The sequence below is a fragment of the Colletes gigas genome, unplaced genomic scaffold (assembly GCF_013123115.1).
Source record: "Colletes gigas isolate AHSC1104 unplaced genomic scaffold, ASM1312311v1 Colletes_gigas_Sc00058, whole genome shotgun sequence".
In the NCBI taxonomy this organism is placed as follows: Eukaryota; Metazoa; Arthropoda; class Insecta; order Hymenoptera; family Colletidae; genus Colletes; species Colletes gigas.
Window position 1 is genome coordinate 590,158 of NW_025106687.1, and position 24,566 is coordinate 614,723.

The 24,566-nt window shown below is 36.2% G+C and overlaps 1 protein-coding gene across 1 annotated transcript in view; it reads right to left on the reverse strand.

Moving 5' to 3' along the window:
• Positions 1-5,110: 5,110 nt before the first annotated feature.
• The window catches only part of LOC122403520 (ubiquitin carboxyl-terminal hydrolase 48-like), a 71,291-nt gene continuing 51,835 nt past the window's right edge, over positions 5,111-24,566 (reverse strand). The window contains exons 4-5 of the mRNA XM_043407076.1: positions 17,303-17,387; positions 5,111-5,228 (exon numbers count right to left, since the gene is read on the reverse strand). Coding sequence (XP_043263011.1) covers positions 5,206-5,228; positions 17,303-17,387 — 108 coding nt within the window. The 3' untranslated portion in view covers positions 5,111-5,205. The remainder of the gene's footprint in view (positions 5,229-17,302; positions 17,388-24,566) is intronic.

Here is a 24,566-nt window from a genome sequence, read left to right on the forward strand (position 1 = left end):
GTTGAATTATTCGCAAAAAATTCTAAAATGTCACTTACACATGTACAAATAAACCTTGCAAATTTCACTATGAAACGTGCTATAGTTTACTTGCAAAAAATTCTTGAAGAAAGATAATACAAGAACCCCTCAAAGATACGCTAAAATGTGGTTCTTGGGGAGTTGAATTATTCGCAAAAAATTCTAAAATGTCACTTACACATGTATAAATAAACCTTGCAAATTTCACTATGAAACGTGCTATAGTTTACTTGCAAAAAATTCTTGAAGAAAGTTAATACATCAACCCCTCAAAGATACGTTAAAATGTGGTTCTTTGGGAGTTGAATTATTCGCAAAAAATTCTAAAATGTCACTTACACATGTATAAATAAACCTTGCAAATTTCACTATGAAACGTGCTATAGTTTACTTGCAAAAAATTCTTGAAGAAAGTTAATACATCAACCCCTCAAAGATACGCTAAAATGTGGTTCTTTGGGAGTTGAATTATTCGCAAAAAATTCTAAAATGTCACTTACACATGTACAAATAAACCTTGCAAATTTCACTATGAAACGTGCTATAGTTTACTTGCAAAAAATTCTTGAAGAAAGTTAATACATCAACCCCTCAAAGATACGCTAAAATGTGGTTCTTTGGGAGTTGAATTATTCGCAAAAAATTCTAAAATGTCACTTACACATGTATAAATAAACCTTGCAAATTTCACTATGAAACGTGCTATAGTTTACTTGCAAAAAATTCTTGAAGAAAGTTAATACAAGAACTCCTCAAAGATACGTTAAAATGTGAAAAAATTCCCCAAAAAATTCCCCAAAAAGAGTTTCAACAAAATTCACTAGATCTGAACCTTGAGAAAATCAATTTTCATCAGAGAATTCAGTTTTTTTGACTCTTTTGCAGGCAGACGACGTAATGCGAGACAAAGAGAAGCAAAGTGACGAGAATTCGCCAAAAACTGCGACGACGTACATTGTTCCGAATTTTCTGGCCGAACAATAGGATCGAAATGGAAGGCTGTAGCTAACGGGGGCGTCGTGTGTTGCACGTTAATTAGTTGTCGAAGGAGTTTAAAGGCAAGAGTGGAAGGACTACGGCTGGTTTCTAGGTGGTCCCGAAGCCTCGAGTCATCATAGCCTCATTTACTTCGTAAAACAATCTTGCCCGGCAGTTCAATGGACCTAACTGCATTAAACTTTGCCACCGCATAATTAAACTTCGTTGTAAATCGTCGGGGACGCCCGGCTAGATTTCCTCTGAGCTTTAATTAATTAAACATCCACCGATTTTCGGGGATTTCCTTCTATTTCTATGGGTACAAACAATGGCGGGCGTGCTAAGAATTACACTTTCGTTGTTGTCATTTTGTTATCAAAAGCTACTTTTATTATACGTTGAATAAATTGCAGCTCGATGAATTCAATGAATTCAATGATCCAACGAAAAACACATAATTTCGTTTAAGATTCGTCTGTTTGGAGAATTCGCGACAGATTATTAGGGCGCGCCAGATTTCCTCGCGCTTGAGCCCCAATTTTTCGTTTCTTTCTAATCCTTACAAATGCCACGGCGATCAAGCTTTTTTTCCCTAATTCGTGTTACGAACGGCCCGCATGCGAGTCTTAATCTTGACGAAACGCACCATGCTTCTCTGTGGCTGTTGAACACCTTGTGCTTTATAAACATTCCCCATAATTAATTGAAATGTTTGCAATCCTGTCGAGAGCTATTTTTCTTCGAAATTCATGCTCCTCTGTGTAAATAAAATCCGTAACTTTACCTTGCAATTCTGCAATATTTAGACGTTTCTGGGGATATATAAATTAGAAATTTTCTAAAAATGTTTGTTTTTTTATTCTAGTTTAACTGTAAATCCGCTATTATATCAATTTTGATTTAATCATTACTATTCTATTGCTTATACATATAAAGCATTCCTTTTATTTTCCACATTCTACTATTTTCATTATTTTTTATATGAAAAATTTTGCCCTAATATTAAATAATTCAGGACCCTAATAATTGTCCATTTTCTCCATAGATGGAACAATGTTCTGCTTTTAAATAAATAAAATCTAGAGAACAGTTTGTCATATATTAATGTGCAGACAATTATTTAATTATTATTTATAAAAAAAAAAATGTTTTTAAAGAGAGTCAGGTGAACAAGTTGCAATAATCATGAAACTATAATTTTACATAGAAAAATAAATTCGATGTCCAAGTTCTGAGGAAAAATTTGTTGTATTTTAAGCGTTTTAAATCTAATAATTAACAAGACGTTAATGCAAATATTTTTAATAATAAATTACCTTACCTGAAGTACATTGCTGCTTAAACCGAGGTCCAGGAATGTTACTACAACGATATAATTCAATAATTAACACAAAGTATCCTGCAACACTCTGCTATAAATAAATAAATAAATAATTATACAGGGTGTTCAGGACAACCCTAGGAAAAATTTTAATGAGAGATTTCAGGGGCCAAAATAAGACGAAAATGAAGAATACCAATTTGTTGATGGAGGCTTCGTTAAAAAGTTATTAACGTTTAAAGGTGTGGATGTCGAACGACAATTTGACCACCTTCTCGATTTTTTTTCTCGAAAATGCGCAGGAATTCGGGGGTAGGTCTATTCACCAAAAATAATTGTAATGGACCCCCGCAACTGAAAATAATTTTTTTAGAATTATTTGAAAAATTTTTTTTTCGGCGACAAAATTTAGGTGTCGATTTTTCTTAAAAATTGTTTTTCATTTTTAGTAATTTCATTTGACGCCCTATAGAAAAGTTGTCTAATATTTTTTTGTAGCTGCCCATGAGCTCTACTTCGGGGAAAAGTTTCATTGAAATATATTCGCTATTGCAGGAGTTATGGCTGTTTGGAAATTGGACCATTTTCAACGTTTACTGGAATTTTTTTCTCGAAAATCCGTAGAATTTCGGGAATATGTGTAATGACTAAAAATGATTGTAATGGACCCCTGTAACTAAATATAATTTTTTCAGAACGATTAGAAATTTTTCAATTTTGTCGAAAAATTTCATACATTCTCGAATTTTTTTCTCGAAACTGGGTAGGATTTCGACTATATGTCTAATGACCAAAAATGATTGCAATCAACCCCCACAGCTAGAAATAATTTTTCCAGAACGATTTGAAATTTTTCAATTTAATTGTTAATAACTTTTTAACGAAGCCTCCAACAACAAATTGCTATTCTTTATTTTCGTCTTATTTTGCCCCCCAGAATCTCCCATTATAATTTTTCTACCGTAATCGTGTCGAATAAAGAGAACAAAATAACATAATCTCAAATTCGAACTCATCCGGAGTGACAAGGACCATAAAAGACGAAGGATTCATAAAACTCGATGGTCAGTACTACTGTGCCTTTTATTTCCAATTTCTACGACGAACAGTAAATTATTCCTAAGACTTCTAGATCCCACGAACGCGCCAGCAACCATTCGCTACGTAATAACAGTGACAGGATTTCGGATAATGTCTCGATGTCGAACGAAACGAAACAATGTGGCAAAAGGCAGTCGTACGGTTAATTAAAACTGCGTAAAAGCTCTTGGAGCGACACACAACATCACGAATATCGATAAACCATTCACGACACATTTTTTTTCTCACGCGCGTTGGCACCGGTATAATCCTTAGACACAGACACGCGCATGCGCACAGCTCGCCGCGCGCATCACAATTGTAAAAACGTGTACGCATGCGCACCAGCTCGCCGCGCGCATCACAATTGTAAAAACGTGTACGCATGCGCACCAGCTCGCCACGCGCATCACAATTGTAAAAACGTGTACGCATGCGCACCAGCTCGCCGCGCGCATCACAATTGTAAAAACGTGTACGCATGCGCACCAGCTCGCCGCGCGCATTACAATTGTAAAAACGTGTACGCGTCCACTAGCTCGAATAAAGACTCTCAAAATTGATACAATAATCCTATCAGCACCTTATCAAAGATAAAATAGGTGAACATTCGAACTCTCCATTATTTTTTCATCTTTTTAAAGAATATAAAAGAATGGATGGTTCGAGAAATATAATTTAACACCTTTCTTCGACAGTATGTTACAATTCCGCTATAAACATAATTTTTTTAACGACCGCTGCGAATTATTCAGAAGTCTCTTAGAATATTTATCTCATTTTTTCCTCGTTTCTTTTTTTACAATTTCATTCCTCTTATCAGACCGTGTCGTTCGATGAATAATAAATTGGCGAAATAATACTTACTTCTTTAAATACTCTTAATCGTTAAGCAACGAATATTTTCCCTTGATTTGATTAATTTACAATTATTTATTACATGTTTTCAGGGAAAATACTCGTTCGTCCGTTAACTACCACTAGATCGCGCGATAAAGGCATCATCAATTTCGAAAAGATTTCTGGAAATCACGATTCGGTGGTAGAAAAATTCTATTTTTCACTGGCGAAGAACAATATCTATTTTGTAAAAAAAAACTATTCCCCTTGTTTTTGTTTTTTTCCACTGAACCGACCCCGCGAATACATATTATTAACACATTACCGACCGATAGCGTATTAATCGACTGTTTTACCGACCAACGCTTACCGACCGATAGACTATTAATCAACTGTTTTACCGACCAACGCTTACCGACCGATAGCGTATTAATCGACTGTTTTACCGACCAACGCTTACCGACCGATAGCGTATTAATCAACTGTTTTATCGACGTTTACCGACCGATAGCCGATTAATCAACTGTTTTATCCGTCGGTAAAGTGTTTATTATTCTCACATACCTCGCATTCCGATCCTCGAATCGTTACAATTCTCGACAGAGTTTGAAAATAATTATCAAATTGTCTTTGGATCGCCGTCGTTTTCTGTTCCACAGCTTTCATCGACTCCCAGTATGCACGTAAGTTAATAATAATAATAATATTACAAGTCATAATAATAATAATTAAGACCAAACAGTACACTCTCCTCCATTTTGTTTCCTCGATGACGTTAGCAGCGTGGTGTTTCGTTAATATATCTGTATACATTATTGTATATACAGATCATTTATATATATATAATATATATATAGAGAATATTAATAACTCGTGTACAAAAATATTTTATGTTGAATCGACTATCGTTATTGAACGTCCCGCCACACGGCAATTGGCTATCCCCTGATTTTCGATGATGCAAATCAGCTTGGCACCAATTCCGTTCCTGGAACAATAAACAATAGCGTCAATTGGTAAATTGATGGTCACTTTGTTTCTTGAAAAATGATATAAATATGGGAAATTGATGTATACTGTTCTATTAGAAATAAGAAACTGTGAAAGTTGTTTCTCTTTAAATTTTCTATAATTAGAATTCTATATGAAATATTCAAAATCTTCAAAATTTTTATTTTATTCCCAATCTTCTACGACTTCGAAATTCATCATGTTTTTCACAGATGAACTCGTCTTGAAAAACACTTTCAGATGACACAAAACAATGGCAAAAAAATTTTGTTTTCGCCGACAAATTTCAGCACCTACCCTATTTTTTTTCTCGAAAATGGATAGGATTTCAAGTGTATGTCTAATGACCAAAAATGCTTCTAATTGACCCCTGTAACTAAATATAATTTTTCCAAAACGATTTGAAATTTTTCAATTTTCTCGAAAAATTTCATACATTCTCGATTTTTTTCCTCGAAAATGGATAGGATTTCGAAGGTATGTCTATTCACCAAAAATGCTTCTAATTGACCCCTGTAACTAAATATAATTTTTCCAAAACGATTTGAAAAATTTTGTTTTCACCGAGAAATTTCATTATCTACTCGAATTTTTTTCTCGAAAGTGCGTAGAATTTCGAGAGTATGTCTAATGACCAAAATTGATTGTAATTGACCGCTGTAACTAAATATAATTTTTTTAGTATGATTTGAAATATTTTGTTTTCGGCGAGAAATTTCAGCACCTACACTATTTTTTTTCTCGAAAATGGATAGGATTTCGAAGGTATGTCTAATCACCAAAAATGCTTCTAATTGACCCCTGTAACTAAATATAATTTTTCCAGAACGATTTGAAATTTCTTTTTTTCGTCGAAATTAGATTTTCGGTAAGGAATTTTTTTCTCGAAAGTGGATAGGATTTCAGAGGTATATGTATTCACAAAAAATGATTGTAATTAGCTCTCCTAGCTAAGAATAATTTTTTTAGAGCGATTTGAAATTTATAATTTCGCAAAAAATTTCACATCTGTCAATTTTTCTTAAAAATTCGTTTTTCATTTTTAATAAATTTGTTTGGCGCTGTACAGAAAAGTTGTTTAATACTTTTTTGTAGGTATCCATGAGCTCTACGTCTGTGCTAAATTTCAATACGATACGTTCACTATTGTAGGAGTTATGACTGTCTGAATATTGGACCATTTTTATTGGGTTTTTTTCTAATTTTGCGGGGTCAAGGAACAACTTTTCGAATATTTTTGGAATTTCTACATATTCTACACCAAAATACGCGTTGTTTGCCGCTTCAAACATTAAAATCCTTCAATCCGTTCAGAAGTTATGGTATTTTAAAGATTCGCATAAAATTTCAGAGAAGCGTCACATCAAAGAATATTTTTCTCAAAAGGTGCGTAGGAATTCGAAGGTATGTCTAATCACCAAAAATGCTTCTAATTGACCCCTGTAACTAAATATAATTTTTGTAGAGTGATTTGAAATTTTTCAATTTTCTCGAAAAATTTCATAGATTCTCGAATTTTTTTCTCGAAACTGGGTAGGATTCCGGGGTTAAGTCTAATCACCAAAAATGCTTGTAATTGACCCCTGTAACGAAATATAATTTTTGTAGAGTGATTTGAAATTTTTCAATTTTCTCGAAAAATTTCATAGATTCTCGAATTTTTTTCTCGAAACTGGGTAGGATTCCGTCGTTAAGTCTAATGACCAAAAATGATTGTAATTGACCCCTGTAACTAAATATAATTTTTGTAGAGTGATTTGAAATTTTTCAATTTTGTCGAAAAATTTCATAGATTCTCGAATTTTTTTCTCGAAACTGGGTAGGATTCCGTGGTTAAGTCTAATGACCAAAAATGATTGTAATTGACCCCTGCGAACGAATATAATTTTTTCAGAATGATTTGAATTGTTTCAATTTTGTCGACAAATTTCATACATTCTCGAATTTTTTTCTCGAAACTGGGTAGGATTCCGTGGTTAAGTCTAATGACCAAAATTGATTGTAATTGACCCCTGAATCCAACAATAATTTTTTCAGTATAATTTGAAAAATTTTGTTTTCGCCGAAAAATTTCACCAACCCTATTTTTTTTCTCGAAAAAGGATAGGATTTCGAAGGTATGTCAATCCACCAAAAATGCTTGTAATTAACCCCCGCAACCATCTAAATTTAAAAAATTGACGATCACTTAATTTCTCCTAAAATAATATTAATATAGAAAATCGATTAGTTCTATCAGTCACAAGAAACCGTAAACCTTTTTTCTCTTCAATTTTTCTCCAATTAGAATTGTTCACAAAAACGTCTCCGATCCTCGAAAAGTGCAAGAATCATTTAGTCCAATTTCACGGCGTGAAATATCAACGTACGAGCATTATTCGGTTCTTGCAATTCGAATATTAGTTCTTGTCCAGCGCAAAATAACTTTCCCCCGCCTCGAAAGAGACTTTTCTCCTAGCACGAGCCGTTCCAAGTTTACTTCGTCCATTCTTTTACGAAGGGTCTATCCTTTCACGAGCAACTTATGCGCGAGTATACGGGGGGGATCCAGCCTGCCGGCCACGGAATCGAATGAAATGCACGTCACGGTCCACCGACTTTTCCGAAATGTTTTTCCATCGAGCAGGAAATAACCGGGACTCCATTCTTTCTCTCAGAGGCTTGTTCTTTTGTCTTCGACCACGGAATCCTTTCTCGCGATACTGGAAGGCCCGATCGGGACGTAGGTTTTGCCCCCGCGATGCTTGAACGACGCCGAAACGATCCTTCCTGGTTATTTTTCCTGAATTTTCTCACCGAAGACCCGCCATTTTGCACTCTCGATCCTCTATTTCGAGGTTATTTTTTTAACAGACCTCGTGTTACAATTTAAATCAATATTTTAAACATATAATGGAATTTCATGAAAAACAGTAAACCCTTCTTTTGGTAAAATGTGTGATTTTATCTATAAAAAGCTTCTTTGATTTTTTATTAAAACATTTACTTGCTAATAAACCTGAAAATTGTTGTATTTTATTTCTCATAAAATTCAGGTTTTATTGTACGTTGAAAAAAGATATTTTGCAATTTAATTAGATTTTTTATATTTATATTATATTATATTATTTATATTTTATTTTATAAAATCAAGAAAATTTCATTTGGTGAACCAGTGTGGATTCCAAGCTTTGAACACTCGAAGCGTCAGGCATGCGACGTTCGCGCCATCTATGTGGATGGACTCTTCCCAGGGGGCGCCACAGTCAAAGTGTGAAAGATAAAAATTCATTTCAATCAGAGAAATTTAAGTGAATCGATAGACAAAATCCCAAATTCCTATTATTCGACAAACATCGTCTATTTTTCCAGGCGTCAAAGTGGAAAGCCTCTTTAAACAATGGCGGACTCGACCAGGGACGAATATCCGCCACGCGCGCCACAGTCAAAGCGTGAAAGATAAAAATTCATTTCAATCAGAGAAATTTAAGTGAATTGATAGACAAAATCCCAAATTCTTATTCTCGCGTTCCAATTCGCGGTTTTATTGTACGCTAAAAAAAACATTCTTGCAATTAAACTCGAGTATGATCAAGAAAATTTCGTTTGGTAAACCAGTGTGGATTCCAAGCTTTGAACACTCGAAGCGTCAGGCACGCGACGATCGCGCCATCTATGTGGATGAACTCTTCCCAGGGGGCGCCACAGTCAAAGTGTGAAAGATAAAAATTCATTTCAATCAGAGAAATTTAAGTGAATCGATAGACAAAATCCCAAATTCCTATTATTCGACAAACATCGTCTATTTTTCCAGGCGTCAAAGTGGAAAGCCTCTTTAAACAATGGCGGACTCGACCAGGGACGAATATCCGCCACGCGCGCCACAGTCAAAGCGTGAAAGATAAAAATTCATTTCAATCAGAGAAATTTAAGTGAATTGATAGACGAAATCCCAAATTCTTATTCTCGCGTTCCAATTCGCGGTTTTATTGTACGCTAAAAAAAACATTCTTGCAATTAAACTCGAGTATGATCAAGAAAATTTCGTTTGGTAAACCAGTGTGGATTCCAAGCTTTGAACACTCGAAGCGTCAGGCACGCGACGATCGCGCCATCTATGTGGACGAACTCTTCCCAGGGCGCGCCACAGTCAAAGTGTGAAAGATAAAAATTCATTTAAATCAGAGAAATTTAAGTGAATTGATAGACAAAATCCCAAATTCTTATTATTCGACAAACATCGTCTATTTTTCCAGGCATCAAAGTGGAAAAATTATGAATTTTTCCGCAGCCAGACGCGGAATGGAAGTTTTTCGAGAGGATAGGTGGAGATGTCTTCCGATTGTGTAGCACGCTGGAACGGAAAGAGGAGTTTGGACGCGTACGCGTAAAACTTCCCTCTATTCCGCCCCCTCTTTTTTGCTATTAGCTAAGTATACCGCCTCTGGCTTATGTTAAGCTTCGGCAATTATTTGTCATAGTCAACCGAAACGAAAGCGGAGACAAAAGCGCGAAGGAAGGAGGCCCTGGAGCCCCTCGGGCTAAGACGTTCTCATCAATTTCGTTGCTATCGTGTGCTCGTTCTTGGTTTCCCTACTTCCGTTTCCGTCGCTGACCTTCGCCTCGCCCGGGATACGGTCACCGACACCTTCCTTTCATCGTTTAACCTAATCCCCATGTCGGTAAACATTTTTTTCATGATTCATTGTGATAGTTTATGTAGAAATACCGATTCCAGGAAAAAATATAGTCATATTAACACTTTACCGACCGATAAGCCTATTAATCGACTGTTTTACCGACCAACGCTTACCGGCTGAGGGCCTATCAATCAACTGTTTTACCGGCCAACGCTTACCGATCGATAAAACAGTTGATTGATAGGCTATCGGTCGGTAAAACAGTCGATTAATAGGCTATCGGTCGGTAATGTGTTAATGACTATACTTTTAGGATAATGAGTTATAGTTACCTCATATTATATAGTTCAAGTTTTCTGCATTCTATCTGAAGTTATTTCAATACTATATAGAAGTATATATGAAATAAATAAATTATTGCATAAAATCTACTGTTCTTGTCCACAAAATTAAATATGCTCCAAATGCAAAAAAAAAATTTCAAATAAATGTGTAATAAAAGGGGTAATTTTAATTTATTATTTCAATTCAATCTGTTCAAATTCTATACCAAAGTTTAACCAAAGTTTCAGGTAACTATTATAATAATATTAGTCGTTTTGTTGCTTCATCTTGATTTCTGATATTATTAAATTGTAAATAAAACAGAATAAAAGACATGAAATATTTTTTTAACGATTTAAAAAAACTCACCTTAAACTTTTAAAAAAAGACATAAACGAAAGATAGTTTAGAAGAAAATTTGCACAACTTTGTTATCAGGTACCAAATTAAAGAAATATATTTTTGTTTCAAGATGGATTCATTTATTAAAATATGAATCTTGGCATTTTATAACTTCTTTCAACTTTTAACAATAATATTTTTGTAAAAGTCATTTGTTTTACAATATATTATACATATAACACTAAATTCTGTGTAATTAACAATGTTGCAAGTGTAATGGAGATTGTCTGATACCAGAAAAATAATAAATTTTTCTTAGAGAAAATTCCCTTCCCTTGATGAACGTAATTTACGTTTATAAAATCATTATAATCGAGAGTTAAATATAGGCAAGTGTCTGATGAACAACAACGCGAAGGAAGACATTTCAGCTCGTTAAGGAGTTAATCACCTTGGACCGGTTTAAAAAATCGAAACCTCTTTTTTCCTCGTAAATCAGTACTTCGTTATCCTGAAAGTGAAATACGATTTATCTGAAATGAAAACTCAAAGTAGAAATTATTTTAATTCGTTGAATATTTTAGCTGATCATTATCATATAATATTAATAAAAAAAAAAAAGAAAAAAAAAGAAGAATAAAATGATGAGAAAAAATATTATGATTAAAGAAATACCTTGGAAAACCACGAGTTAATATTTAGTATTTTTTTAATGAAATATATATAGCTTTGTAAGGCTCAGAAAATTAATTATATTTTAATTTATTTTCTTTAAGATTATTATTTTTAATTTATTTTCTTTAAGATTATTATTTCTAATTTATTTTCTTTAAGATTACTATTTTTTGAGAATTTTCAGAGAAAATTTCTGATGAAATTTTTAAAAATTGACACTATTATTATTTAAATTGTAAGAATTGTCACAGAGAGTATATTAATTAAAAAAAGAATTATTAATTTTTATTTTATGATTCATAATCTTTTCCCGTGGCAATCTGACATACGTACGTAGTTTGGAAATTATTAATTATTAATTGGTTAGTATAAGCACTCTGCCTTGGACGACTGAGATATTGGGAAGTCGATCGAGCGCTTGCGAGAGCGCGAAGCCCTCTGGTGGGTCGAAAATTCTTGGAAAAAATCAAGAAGACAGAATCTGAGATCATGGAATCGAGTGTTCCTGGCAGTGGTTCGAATTAAGTCGGCGTTCAGACGTACCGATCTCCGACGAAACCAATCCACTTAACTCCCAACCCCCTGAACCCACCCCCCCTACGTCAGGAAGAAGGAAGGTCGTCGAGGTTTTGTTCTCGAACAAAAATCTGACAAATATGCCGCGATTTGCCGAAGAATGGAGGCGAAGTGCAGCCACCCGTCTCTCTCCATGGCGTATCTCCATGGTTTGAGGGGGTGGCCAGCAAAGGGTGACTCTTAAATTACTTAGACCCCGGAACAAAACGTAACAAATGACGGCGAATCGGGCCACTTATGCGATATTGGCCCATCACCGGCACCCACGTATATTGATACATCGCATTAGGGCTGCCAGACACCGCCACCTTTCGAACGTCTTCCTCGTTCACCCCCCCAAGAGGGTGAGAACCGTTTCTGTGCTCTTTGATGGAATCCCGTGTCCCTTGATGAGACCGTCCATCGCTTCGCGTTTGTCTTCTTGCGTTTCTTGTTGTTAACACGTTGCGTACTAGTCACGAGATATCTCGTTTTCATGTTTGTTTATCGATTAAATCGGCAACGTAAGAAACCCAGCGGCAGATATGTTTCTTAAGGCGTGATTCCACTGAGGCAACATGTAGCATGCGGCAATGACCCATGCGACGAGACATAATTTTATGTTATGTAGACACTTGACATGTGTATTTCCTACACATTCATTTGTTTCCTTTCCGAAATAAAGAAACGCGGGATTGTTTCATATTGTTTTGTCGAATCGACAAGATTGAACGAGTAATGTCGTCAGTTAATGACAAGTAGCATGCTACAGATCGCATAGTGTTACCGAACGACATGTGGCATGTTACAAGTCGCATAGTGTTGCCACAGTGGAATCATACCTAAACGTTACCAGGGTAACAAAGCCTCTCCCATTGTTAAACCTTTTAGTGCCGAACGACGATATATCGTTGCGTATGCGTTGGTGCCTTATTCTTCGCATTAGGAGAAAGATCTGTCTCAAAAAAAAATTGTAAAACATTATAAAGGGTCTAATTTTATTGCAAAAAGCATTTAAAAAAGGAAAATCTAATTTTTCTTCCAGACCTAACCCAGACCTGACCCAAACCTAATACAGACCTAATTCAGATCTAATCCAGACCTAACCCAGACCTAATCTAGATCTAATCCAGACCTAACCAAGATCTAACTCAGATCTAATCCAAACCTAACCCATACCTATTACAGACCTAACCCAGACTTAACTCAGATCTTATCCAGACCTAACACAGACCTAACCCAGATCTAGGGTCTGGGTTAGGTCTGGATTAGATCTGGATTAGATCTGGGTTAGGTCTGGGTTAGATCTGGATAAGATCTGGGTTAGGTCTGGGTTAGGTCTGGATTAGATCTGGGTTAGGTCTGGGTTAGGTCTGGATTAACTTTGGGTTAGGTCTGGATTAGATCTGGGTTAGGTCTGGGTTAGGTCTGGATTAGATCTGGATTAGATCTGGGTTAGGTCTGGGTTAGGTCTGGATTAGATCTGGGTTAGGTCTGGGTTAGGTCTGGATTAGATCTGGATTAGATCTGGGTTAGGTCTGGGTTAGGTCTGGATTAACTTTGGGTTAGGTCTGGGTTCTAATCCAGGTCTAACCCAGACCTAACCCAGATCTAACTCAGATCTAATCCAGACCTAACCCAGACCTAACCCAGACCTAATCCAGACCTAACCCAGATCTAACTCAGATCTAATCCAGACCTAACCCAGACCTAACCCAGATCTAATCCAGACCTAACCCAGACCTAACCCAGATCTAATCCAGATCTAATCCAGACCTAACCCAGACCTAACCCAGATCTAATCCAGACCTAACCCAAAGTTAATTCAGACCTAACCCAGACCTAACCCAGATCTAATCCAGACCTAACCCAGACCTAACCCAGATCTTATCCAGATCTAACCCAGACCTAACCCAGACCTAACCCAGATCTAATTCAGATCTAATCCAGACCTAACCCAGATCTAACTCAGATCTAATCCAGACCTAACCCAGATCTAACTCAGATCTAGTCCAGACCTAACCCAGACCTAACCCAGACGTAATGCAGACCTAACCCAGACCTAACCCAGACCTAACCCAGACCTAATTCGTTATTCGCGAATAAAATTTCCTGTACCACGAATGCTCGGAAAATTTTCACCAAAGTGCAGTTTCCACTACTTTTCTGCTATCAGTTTTTCCGTCCAACGATTCGCGTGGAATGTTGGAACTTTCGAATTCTTCTTCCTTCGAACGAAAGTATTTCCGGCGAACACACGGAGGGGTTCTCACGGGGTTGTAAGTTTCCATCCCTTTCGCGGCACGGTTCCCTCTCTTTCCAGGACTTGGCTTTCGGTTATTAATGGTTTTCGCGAACTCGGTTCATTAAGGAGGAGCTCACGAAACTCCGCGGCACATTCATGAGACAGCCACCCCCTCGGTGGGAGGGTGAACGTGTCAGAAACGGTGGTTGTGCTCGAAATTAGTAACGTATATTATTTTCAAGGGCCGCGTTGCAACTTTCTCGATCCTTTAACCTCCTCCAATTCAAGTCATCTCGATATTTCGCTGAACAGTAACTTCCTGGTGACTTTTTTCCACATATTTTCCATCTTTGTAAATAATTAAGGGAGAATTCTCATGCAACAACGTTAAAATTAAAGTTTCCATTCTTATCTTTTTCGAAGTTTAAGGGACTCTTTTCAAGTTTCTAAAAATCCAGTACTGTTGGAATATTCAGTTTAAATCTCGCGTCTTTTTGTTACTAAGTAATGCCGCTAGATGGCGCTGCTGTTGGGCCAAGTTTTTCTCCCTTTCCTTTTGTTTTTTTTTTTGTAGTTTTTTGGTAATTACTTTACTGGTAAAACTTTAGCGATTCCTCATCAATTTCGATGACCTTGAAATATATTATCAAGGCCACTATTATAAAGATTTCTTCTTTATACATCTATTATAGTTAAATCTCGTCTCAGTTTCAATGAGGTATCCAGAAAGGGTTAAAATTTTGAGATAAATTCTTACAAAAAGAAAATAGAATTTTTGGTCAGGTTTCCCACCAATTTTTGATTTTTCTACTTTTTGACTTTCTTTTATACTTATATTGAAAATTTCACCACGGTCAACATATTCAATTTGAAGATTGCAATTAGTAGAAAGGTCGAGTTTAATTGTTAACGACAGTGGGTCGGAGAAATCGGTTTGAAATGAAAAAATTATAGTCACTGATCAGGTTGATCGTTCGCGAACCTCGTCGAGCTCTTTCAAAAGCAGCACCATATCAATTCCCCCCCCACCCTCTTCGGAGCTTTTTGCCAGCCGCTAGAATTACACGCGCTATTATCGCAAAAAGCTCGACGCAGATAAGAAGCGGGATCCGCGCGCGCGAGCTGGCCGCCGCTCGCGGAAAGTAAGAGATGAAGACATTATCGTGATCGTTGCCCGCGCGTTTAAGAGTCACAAGAACGCAAAGGAGAGGGAATGAGAAAGATGCACCTGTCCACCGTGTTGCATTAACAAGACTCGCGACCTGAACGCTTCGAACTGCTTTTGTAAAACATCTCGAATATCAATATCCACGGATTAATCGTTCTGTTCAGAATCGACTTGAAAAAGGCCCTTCGAACAGGTATAGGGAATCTGCGAATTTAGGAGAAATTTTAATGGGGGATTTTCGAGGCCAAAATAAGACAAAAGTCAATTATTCGTTAAAATGTTTTGTCCAGCAAGGATTTTGCTTGGAACTAGGTTACTCGGAGGCTCGCTGATCGCTAAGAACCGATACCTCGATTTGAAACCGAGCAAACCGTTTAAAATAAGACCATCGGAGACGGGCTTCGCGAGGAAACGCAACGAAGCCATTCAGAGTGCTCGTGAAAATGCTCGGGGCCCCGTTCGGAACGACATAATAATCAGTCCGGCACCTGAAGATTGCGAGGAGCACTGGTTCCCCCGATCTCCGGCCCTCTTTCCACCTAACTTATACTTATTATTGCATTATCTCCGTCTCTTCGGCCTAGAATGCCGCGAGAGACCGAAAAAGACCCGAAGGGAAATTGCTAACTCAGCGTAATCTGCAATTGTTAACTCAGTATTGTGGTTTCAAATGCACGGATACGCAGAAAATGTGTTTTCGAGCCTGGTTGTGTGGTGGCGCCACCTATGCACGCCACCAGAGGGCCCCGCGCTCTCACAAGCGCTCTCGCGACTTTCCAATATCTCAGTCGTCCAAGGCAGAGTGCTTATATCAACTAATTAATAATTAATAATTTACAAACTACGTACGTGTATGTCAGATTGCCACGGGAAAAGATTATGAATCATAAAATGGGTGAAGATAAGGCAGATCAGTTTATAAATGATTAAATTTCGATCTACTGATTTATTAGATCGTTTTGGTTATTACTAGACTGCGGATATTTATGCATTTATGGGGAATTTAGATTGTCAAAACACTATAGAATGCATTTAATATGCAAAAATATAACAAAAACTCAAGTAAGATAAGAATTATTGTATTTAGGGGTTGAAAGAACCCTCTACGAAGTTTGGTTATTACTATTGTGAGAATCTAAAGTACGCTTTGTGGTGGCGCCACCTATGCTCGCCACCAGAGGGCTTCGCGCTCTCACAAGCGCTCTCACGACCCCTCGATTACTATATATACACTCCTCGAACGACTTGACAATGTCCCAGTCGTGTAAAGAGTTTTTGGTGCCATTTTTCAATACAAAATATTAAATCTTGCCCCTAGTATAAGTAACTATTGTTAAAACTGTCTTGTAAGAAGCATTAAATGCGACTGACATTATTTAATGTTAAGATTACTCGAGCTCTATGTTGAGCCATTAGTTCATTTAGGGTTATTGTACCCTTCTGTATATATATTTATAATTGTTTTATTGGCACAATAAAAGATTTTAAGAAAAGAGTAATTCTCGTGAAGAAAATTCTCATTTTTCTCGTTGAGACTACATTTCGTAGCATTTTTTTTTCTGATTATATGAAATATATTTTGCACATAAGTAATATAAAAATGTGATAATATATTTTAATTCTTTCGACTGCTGTGTATATGTGTACCATTAAAAAATCATAATGGAAATTTATTGGTGCACAAATCAGCCATATAGTTTCAGAAATTTCATCTACAACGGATGAAAAAATTCCGAGAAAAATACATTTGAACTTTCATACTAAAATTAAGTAATAAATTAACGGAAACATTGAACAATATCTGAAAAAAAATGGATTTTTTTAAAATTTCACAGAGATTAATGGATCAAATGGACGATTGTGTTATAATCTGGAGAATGATTTTGTTTTAAATCGTTAAATAAACAATAATATCAACCAAGAATTCAGTCGTGAAAATTGAATTGTAAATTTAATGAAAACATTTCAGTGGAAATATAGAGATAGATGAACTTAAGCGAAAATTGAGGTTTTTAAAGCGTGTAAAGCGAACGAGTATTCTCTGTTGGAATAATACGTTAAATGGTAATTAGTGAAAATAATATCGGCGAGTATGGTATAATTTTCCGTGATCTTTCACTCACCCTTGAAGCCCTTTTCCGGGAAGGTGACCTCGGGGTTGCTCGCGTCCGCCGTTACGTCTGCCTCGTTTTCTATCGGCGTATCGATCTGAAATCAAACAAAAATTTTATGAAATTAATAAAAACAAAAGGGTGTTTGAATTTTTTTCTCGAAAATGGGTAGGAATTCGAGGGTAGGTCTATTCACCAAAAATTATTGTAAATGACCCCTGCAAACGAATATAATTTTTTTAGAACGATTTGAAATTTTTCAATTTTCTCGAAAAATTTCATACATTCTCGAATTTTTTTCTCGAAACTGGGTAGGATTTCGGGGTTAAGTCTAATAACCAAAATTGATCGTAACTGACCCCTGAAACCGGCAATAATTTTTTCAGAATGATTTGAAATTTTTCAATTTTGTCGAAGAATTTCATACATTCTCGAATTTTTTTCTCCAAAATGCGCAAGATTTCAGGGATATGTATAATGACCAAAACTGATTATAATTGACCCCTGAAACCGAATATAATTTTTTCAGAATGATTTGGAATTTTTCAATTTTGTCGAAAAATTTCATACCTTCTCGAATTTTTTCCCCGAAAATGGATAGGATTTCGAGGGTACGTGTATTCATAAAAAATGATTGTAATTGACACCTGCAACCGAAAATAATTTTTTTAGGACGATTCAAAAAATTTCTTTTTCACCGAAAAATTCCAGCAGCAACCCCTGTCAATATTTCTTGGAAATTCGTTTTCCATTTTTAATAATCTTGTTTGCCGCCCTACAGAAAAGATGTCTAATACTTTTTTATATGTACCCATCAGCTCTACGTCAGAAAAAAGTTTCATTGAAATATGTTCACTATTGTAGGAATTATGGCCGTTTGAAAATTGGACCATTGTTATGGGGTTTTTCTAATTTTACGGTGTCAAGGGACAATTTTTTCACTATTATTAGAATTCCCACATATTCTTCGCCAAAATACGCGTTGTTTGCCCGTTGAAACATTAAAATCCTTCAATCCGTTCAGAAGTTATGACATTTTAAAGATTCGCATGAAATTTTCGGGCCATAAATTACATTTTCGATTAGGAATTTTTTTTCTCGAAAATTGGTAGGATTTCGGGGGTATGTCTAATGACCAAAATTGATTGTAATTGACCCATGCGATGGAAAATAATTTTTTTAGAACGATTCGAAATATTTTAATTTTGTCAAAAAATTTCATACATTCTCGAATTTTTTTCTCCAAAATGCGCAAGATTTCGGGGATATGTATAATGACCAAAACTGATTATAATTCACCCCTGAAACCGAATATAATTTTTTCAGAATGATTTGGAATTTTTCAATTTTGTCGAAAAATTTCATAGATTCTCGAATTTTTTTCTCAAAAATGCGCAAGATTTCGGGGATATGTATAATGACCAAAACTGATTATAATTCACCCCTGAAACCTAATATAATTTTTTCAGAACGATTTGAAATTTTTGAATTTTCTCGAAAAATTTCATACCTTCTCGAATTTTTTCCCCGAAAATGGATAGGATTTCGAGGGTATGTGTATTCACCAAAAATGATTGTAATTGGTCCCTTCAGCTGAATATAATTTTTTCAGAACGATTAGAAATTTTTCAATTTTGTCGAAAAATTTCATACCTTCTCGAATTTTTTCCCCGAAAATGGATAGGATTTCGAGGGTACGTGTATTCATAAAAAATGATTGTAATTGACACCTGCAACCGAAAATAATTTTTTTAGGACGATTCAAAAAATTTCTTTTTCACCGAAAAATTCCAGCAGCAACCCCTGTCAATATTTCTTGGAAATTCGTTTTCCATTTTTAATAATCTTGTTTGCCGCCCTACAGAAAAGATGTCTAATACTTTTTTATATGTACCCATGAGCTCTACGTCAGAAAAAAGTTTCATTGAAATATGTTCACTATTGTAGGAATTATGGCCGTTTGAAAATTGGACCATTGTTATGGGGTTTTTCTAATTTTACGGGGTCAAGGGACAATTTTTTCACTATTATTAGAATTCCCACATATTCTTCGCCAAAATACGCGTTGTTTGCCCGTTGAAACATTAAAATCCTTCAATCCGTTCAGAAGTTATGACATTTTAAAGATTCGCATGAAATTTTCGGGCAACATTCTGGCCATAAATTATATTTTCGATTAGGAATTTTTTTTCTCGAAAATGGGTAGAATTTCGGTGTTAAGTCTAATGACCAAAATTGATTGCAATTGACCCCTGAAACCAACAATAATTTTTTCAGAACGATTAGAAACTTTTGAATCTTCTCGAAAAATTTCATAGATTCTCGAATTTTTTTCTCCAAAATGCGCAAGATTTCGGGGATATGTATAATGACCAAAACTGATTATAATTCACCCCTGAAACCGAATATAATTTTTTCAGAACGATTAGAAATTTTTGAATCTTCTCGAAAAATTTCATAGATTCTCGAATTTTTTTCTCGAAACTAGGTAGGATTTTGGGGTTAAGTCTAATGACCAAAAATGATTGTAATTGACCCCTGTAACTAAATATAATTTTTCTAGAATGATTTGAATTGTTTCAATTTTGTCGAAAAATTTCATAAATTCTCGAATTTTTTTCTCGAAAATGCGCAAGATTTCGGGGTTAAGTCTAATGACCAAATATGATTATAATTGACCCCTGAAACCGAAAATAATTTTTCCAGAACGATTCGAAATTTTTCAATTTCGTCGAGAATCTTTAATACGATCTTTTAATTTTCAATTAAAAATCTATTTTATTATGTTTCAAGCGACCTCATTGGCACTTGCATTGTTTTCTACGATAAAACGAAGCTCGACATACATTATTTACAACTATTTACAAAAACCAATATGGTCCTAAATGATAAAAATGAAATTTCTAACTTTGACCCCTATATTGTTTTCTAGAAACAGTTCAGGACCACTACACATGAAACCTGACGATAGATCTCGGTTGTAAAATCTCACGATAGTGTCCTCCTTGAAAAGTGCTATCGAAAGAGAGCAAAAGAGTCATGGATATTCAGCGATGCACATAAATGACACGTGTGGGCAGCTGTCGACATCCGTACGGAGTCTCTTCCCACGCGTCTTCGTGGATCACACGTGGGATCACGAGTCTCCACATGGAACTGGAGCCACGTGGATCTCTCGATCCGTTCGTTTCGTCCAGGAAACCGTCCTCGTGCATTACCAAATGTTCACGATAACACGATCTATTTATTTGCTCTGTGGATCAACCCTCCGATCGCAAGAAATCACTTGTAATCTCTACTCTTCGAAAAACTATGAAATCCAACAAGTGAATTCCTCACACAAAAATGGACGCTTCTTCGCTGAGATAATTTTTACTATACAATAATCAAAAACTAAAAATTCTCATTACTAAATTACTTTCAAGTTATTACTTGTTGAGAAAAGTCAATGCATACAGAGTATCTTTTGTTCTTGTGTGGTTTGTATCAAATAATAATAAATTCATGTATCATTCTGGTAACAATTATCTGCCTGATTTTTTCGCCACAATATTAGTTTTCTAACATTACTAATAACTACGTTGCATTGTCATTAAACTTTTGACAGCAGCGCCCCCTAGGAAGAATCCATCGACATAGATGGCGCCACCGTCGCGTGTCGCTGTAACTAGTGACCAAAAATGTACCAAAAAATGTAGATTCAAGAGGCGAAAATACGACGAAAATGAAGAATAATAATTTGTTAATTGGAGGCTTCGTTAAAAAGTTATTAACGTTTAAAGTTCCGCCACTATTGAATTTTTTTCTCGAAATTGGGTAGGATTCCGAGGTTATGTCTGATGACCAAAATTGATTGTAATTGACCCCTGAAACCGGCAATAATTTTTTCAGAATGATTTGAAATTTTTCAATTTTGTCGAAGAATTTCATACATTCTCGAATTTTTTTCTCCAAAATGCGCAAGATTTCAGGGATATGTATAATGACCAAAACTGATTATAATTGACCCCTGAAACCGAATATAATTTTTTCAGAATGATTTGGAATTTTTCAATTTTCGCGACAAATTTCATACATTCACGAATTTTTTTCTCGAAACTGGGTAGGATTTCGAGGTTACGTCTGATGACCAAAATTGATTGTAATTGACCCCTGAAACCAACAATAATTTTTTCCGAATGATTTGGAATTTTTCAATTTTCGCGACAAATTTCATACATTCACGAATTTTTTTCTCGAAACTGGGTAGGATTTCGAGGTTATGTCTGATGACCAAAATTGATTGCAATTGACCCCTGCAAACTAACATAATTTTATAAAAATAATAAACGCAAATAAATTGAATTATTCAATTTTAATTCAATTCCACATCGAATCACTTGGTAAAACCAATAAAAAAAATGCAGGGGGGCATAAATTTACGTAAATTACTTTCCGATATACAAAGGTGTCCCGTAAATAGTGTAAAAACCAGAAATGGGAGGTAGTTGAGACGATTCTGAACAATTTTCTTTGCAAAAATGTTGGCTGAGGCTTCGTTTTTGAATAATTAACAAAAAACACTGGACCAATCACATATTGACAGACTTATGATAGACGTATTAATACGATTGTCCAGCTGAATCGATTGATGTATCAAAAAATACCTTATTTCATTAAAAAAAACAAAGTTGAACTTTATGTGACCTTTGCAGGTCCACTTGCGAGAAAACTAATAATATTAGAATATGCTCCATTAGATACCATTCGAGGCTCTGTTGAAACATTTTTTGGTATAACAATAGCGAGAAAATCAGTCAAAATAGGGTGAAACACCCTTTAGCAGTGAAAGGGTTAAAAATTCATGGACTTTTATGTGAAAAATCGACGAAAGATGGCGCTACGAGTTACAAAGATCGATAAAACTATCGAATATTCAATATCAAATATCAAAAGATCGTCGATCGCGGTCGAAACGATTTCTCGGAGCGACGAAGGGGGTTTCGCGTAGGTGTAATTATGTCTCCGGGAACCCCTTTTTCCCACAGGACTAAATATAGCGAATGTCATCCGATGGCCTGGACACACATGTCTCCTATAGCCACATCTGGTTTCCTGCTACCAGCGGCATCTCACGCTTAATGATTTATTTTCGGCCGGAGGAATCCCGGGGATTCGCCGTGGACTTAAAACAGACGTCTGAAACTCACTTTTGGCCAAGAAACACCTCCCACTTTGCAACCATCACGAACAGACATTATCTTGCGATACTTTGCAATATTTTGGACTCAAAAGATCACTTTTACTATAAAACTAAAAACTAAATACACTGGATACATGAAAACTAACTAATTCCTCTGCAGGACCCAAGAATTAGAGCTCAAAAACAGTTGCAATGTCGATTTTAGTGCTTGAAACAATTTTAAAACAGTTTTGGGGGGCCTAAACACTATAAAAGTGAAGACAGAATAAAGAAATTCAGAGTTCATTGACTCTAAAGACCAGAATTTCTTAAGACAGCCATCTAGGCAGTAAAATCTTCCGAGGAAAATTGCGTTGAAGCAAATTGGAGCATATTTCGATCAAATAAACAGCTTTTGATGCGCACGAAGCTAATGGAATCGAAGAATAACAGTCACTAGGCCCAATATGCTTCGAAATGTCAGTTCTACCATAAGAATTCTTCGGAATAAACCATTTGAAGCTCTCAGCTAGGGACTTCTGAACGAATTATTCACCAAAACAAAGCTAGAGATATATTTTCGGAGGATTGGAGACACTTGGAGCTCGTTTCGATGGCTCTGGCTCTCCACCCCCGATGAAAATCATCCATTAGGGCACTGAGTGATCGTTTCGAGCCACGATCCAAGGATCTCTCCCAGAATCTCCCTAGAAATTCAGAGTTTACCGATTCCGAAGACCAGAATTCCTTTAAGACAGGCATCTAGGCAGTAAAATCTTCCGAGGAAAAGTGTGTTGAAGCAAATTGGAGCATATTTCGATCAAATAAACAGCTTTTGATGCGCACGAAGCTAATGGAATCGAAGAATAACAGTCACTAGGCCCAATATGCTTCGAAATGTCAGTTCTACCATAAGAATTCTTCGGAATAAACCATTTGAAGCTCTCAGCTAGGGACTTCTGAACGAATTATTCACCAAAACAAAGCTAGAGATATATTTTCGGAGGATTGGAGACACTTGGAGCTCTTTTCGATGGCTCTGGCTCTCCACCCCCGATGACAATCATCCATTAGGGCACTGAGTGATCATTTCGAGCTATGATCCAAGGATCTCTCCCAGAATCTCCCTAGAAATTCAGAGTTTACCGATTCCGAAGACCAGAATTCCTTTAAGACAGGCATCTAGGCAGTAAAATCTTCCGAGGAAAATTGCGTTGAAGCAAATTGGAGCATATTTCGATCAAATAAACAGCTTTTGATGCGCACGAAGCTAATGGAATCGAAGAATAACAGTCACTAGGCCCAATATGCTTCGAAATGTCAGTTCTACCATAAGAATTCTTCGGAATAAACCATTTGAAGCTCTCAGCTAGGGACTTCTGAACGAATTATTCACCAAAACAAAGCTAGAGATATATTTTCGGAGGATTGGAGACACTTGGAGCTCTTTTCGATGGCTCTGGCTCTCCACCCCCGATGACAATCATCCATTAGGGCACTGAGTGATCATTTCGAGCTATGATCCAAGGATCTCTCCCAGAATCTCCCTAGAAATTCAGAGTTTACCGATTCCGAAGACCAGAATTCCTTTAAGACAGGCATCTAGGCAGTAAAATCTTCCGAGGAAAATTGCGTTGAAGCAAATTGGAGCATATTTCGATCAAATAAACAGCTTTTGATGCGCACGAAGCTAATGGAATCGAAGAATAACAGTCACTAGGCCCAATATGCTTCGAAATGTCAGTTCTACCATAAGAATTCTTCGGAATAAACCATTTGAAGCTCTCAGCTAGGGACTTTTGAACGAATTATTCACCAAAACAAAGCTAGAGATATATTTTCGGAGGATTGGAGACACTTGGAGCTCTTTTCGATGGCTCTGTCTCTCCACCCCCGATGACAATCATCCATTAGGACACTGAGTGATCGTTTCGAGCCACGATCCAAGGATCTCTCCCAGAATCTCCCTAGAAATTCAGAGTTTACCGATTCCGAAGACCAGAATTCCTTTAAGACAGGCATCTAGGCAGTAAAATCTTCCGAGGAAAAGTGTGTTGAAGCAAATTGGAGCATATTTCGATCAAATAAACAGCTTTTGATGCGCACGAAGCTAAT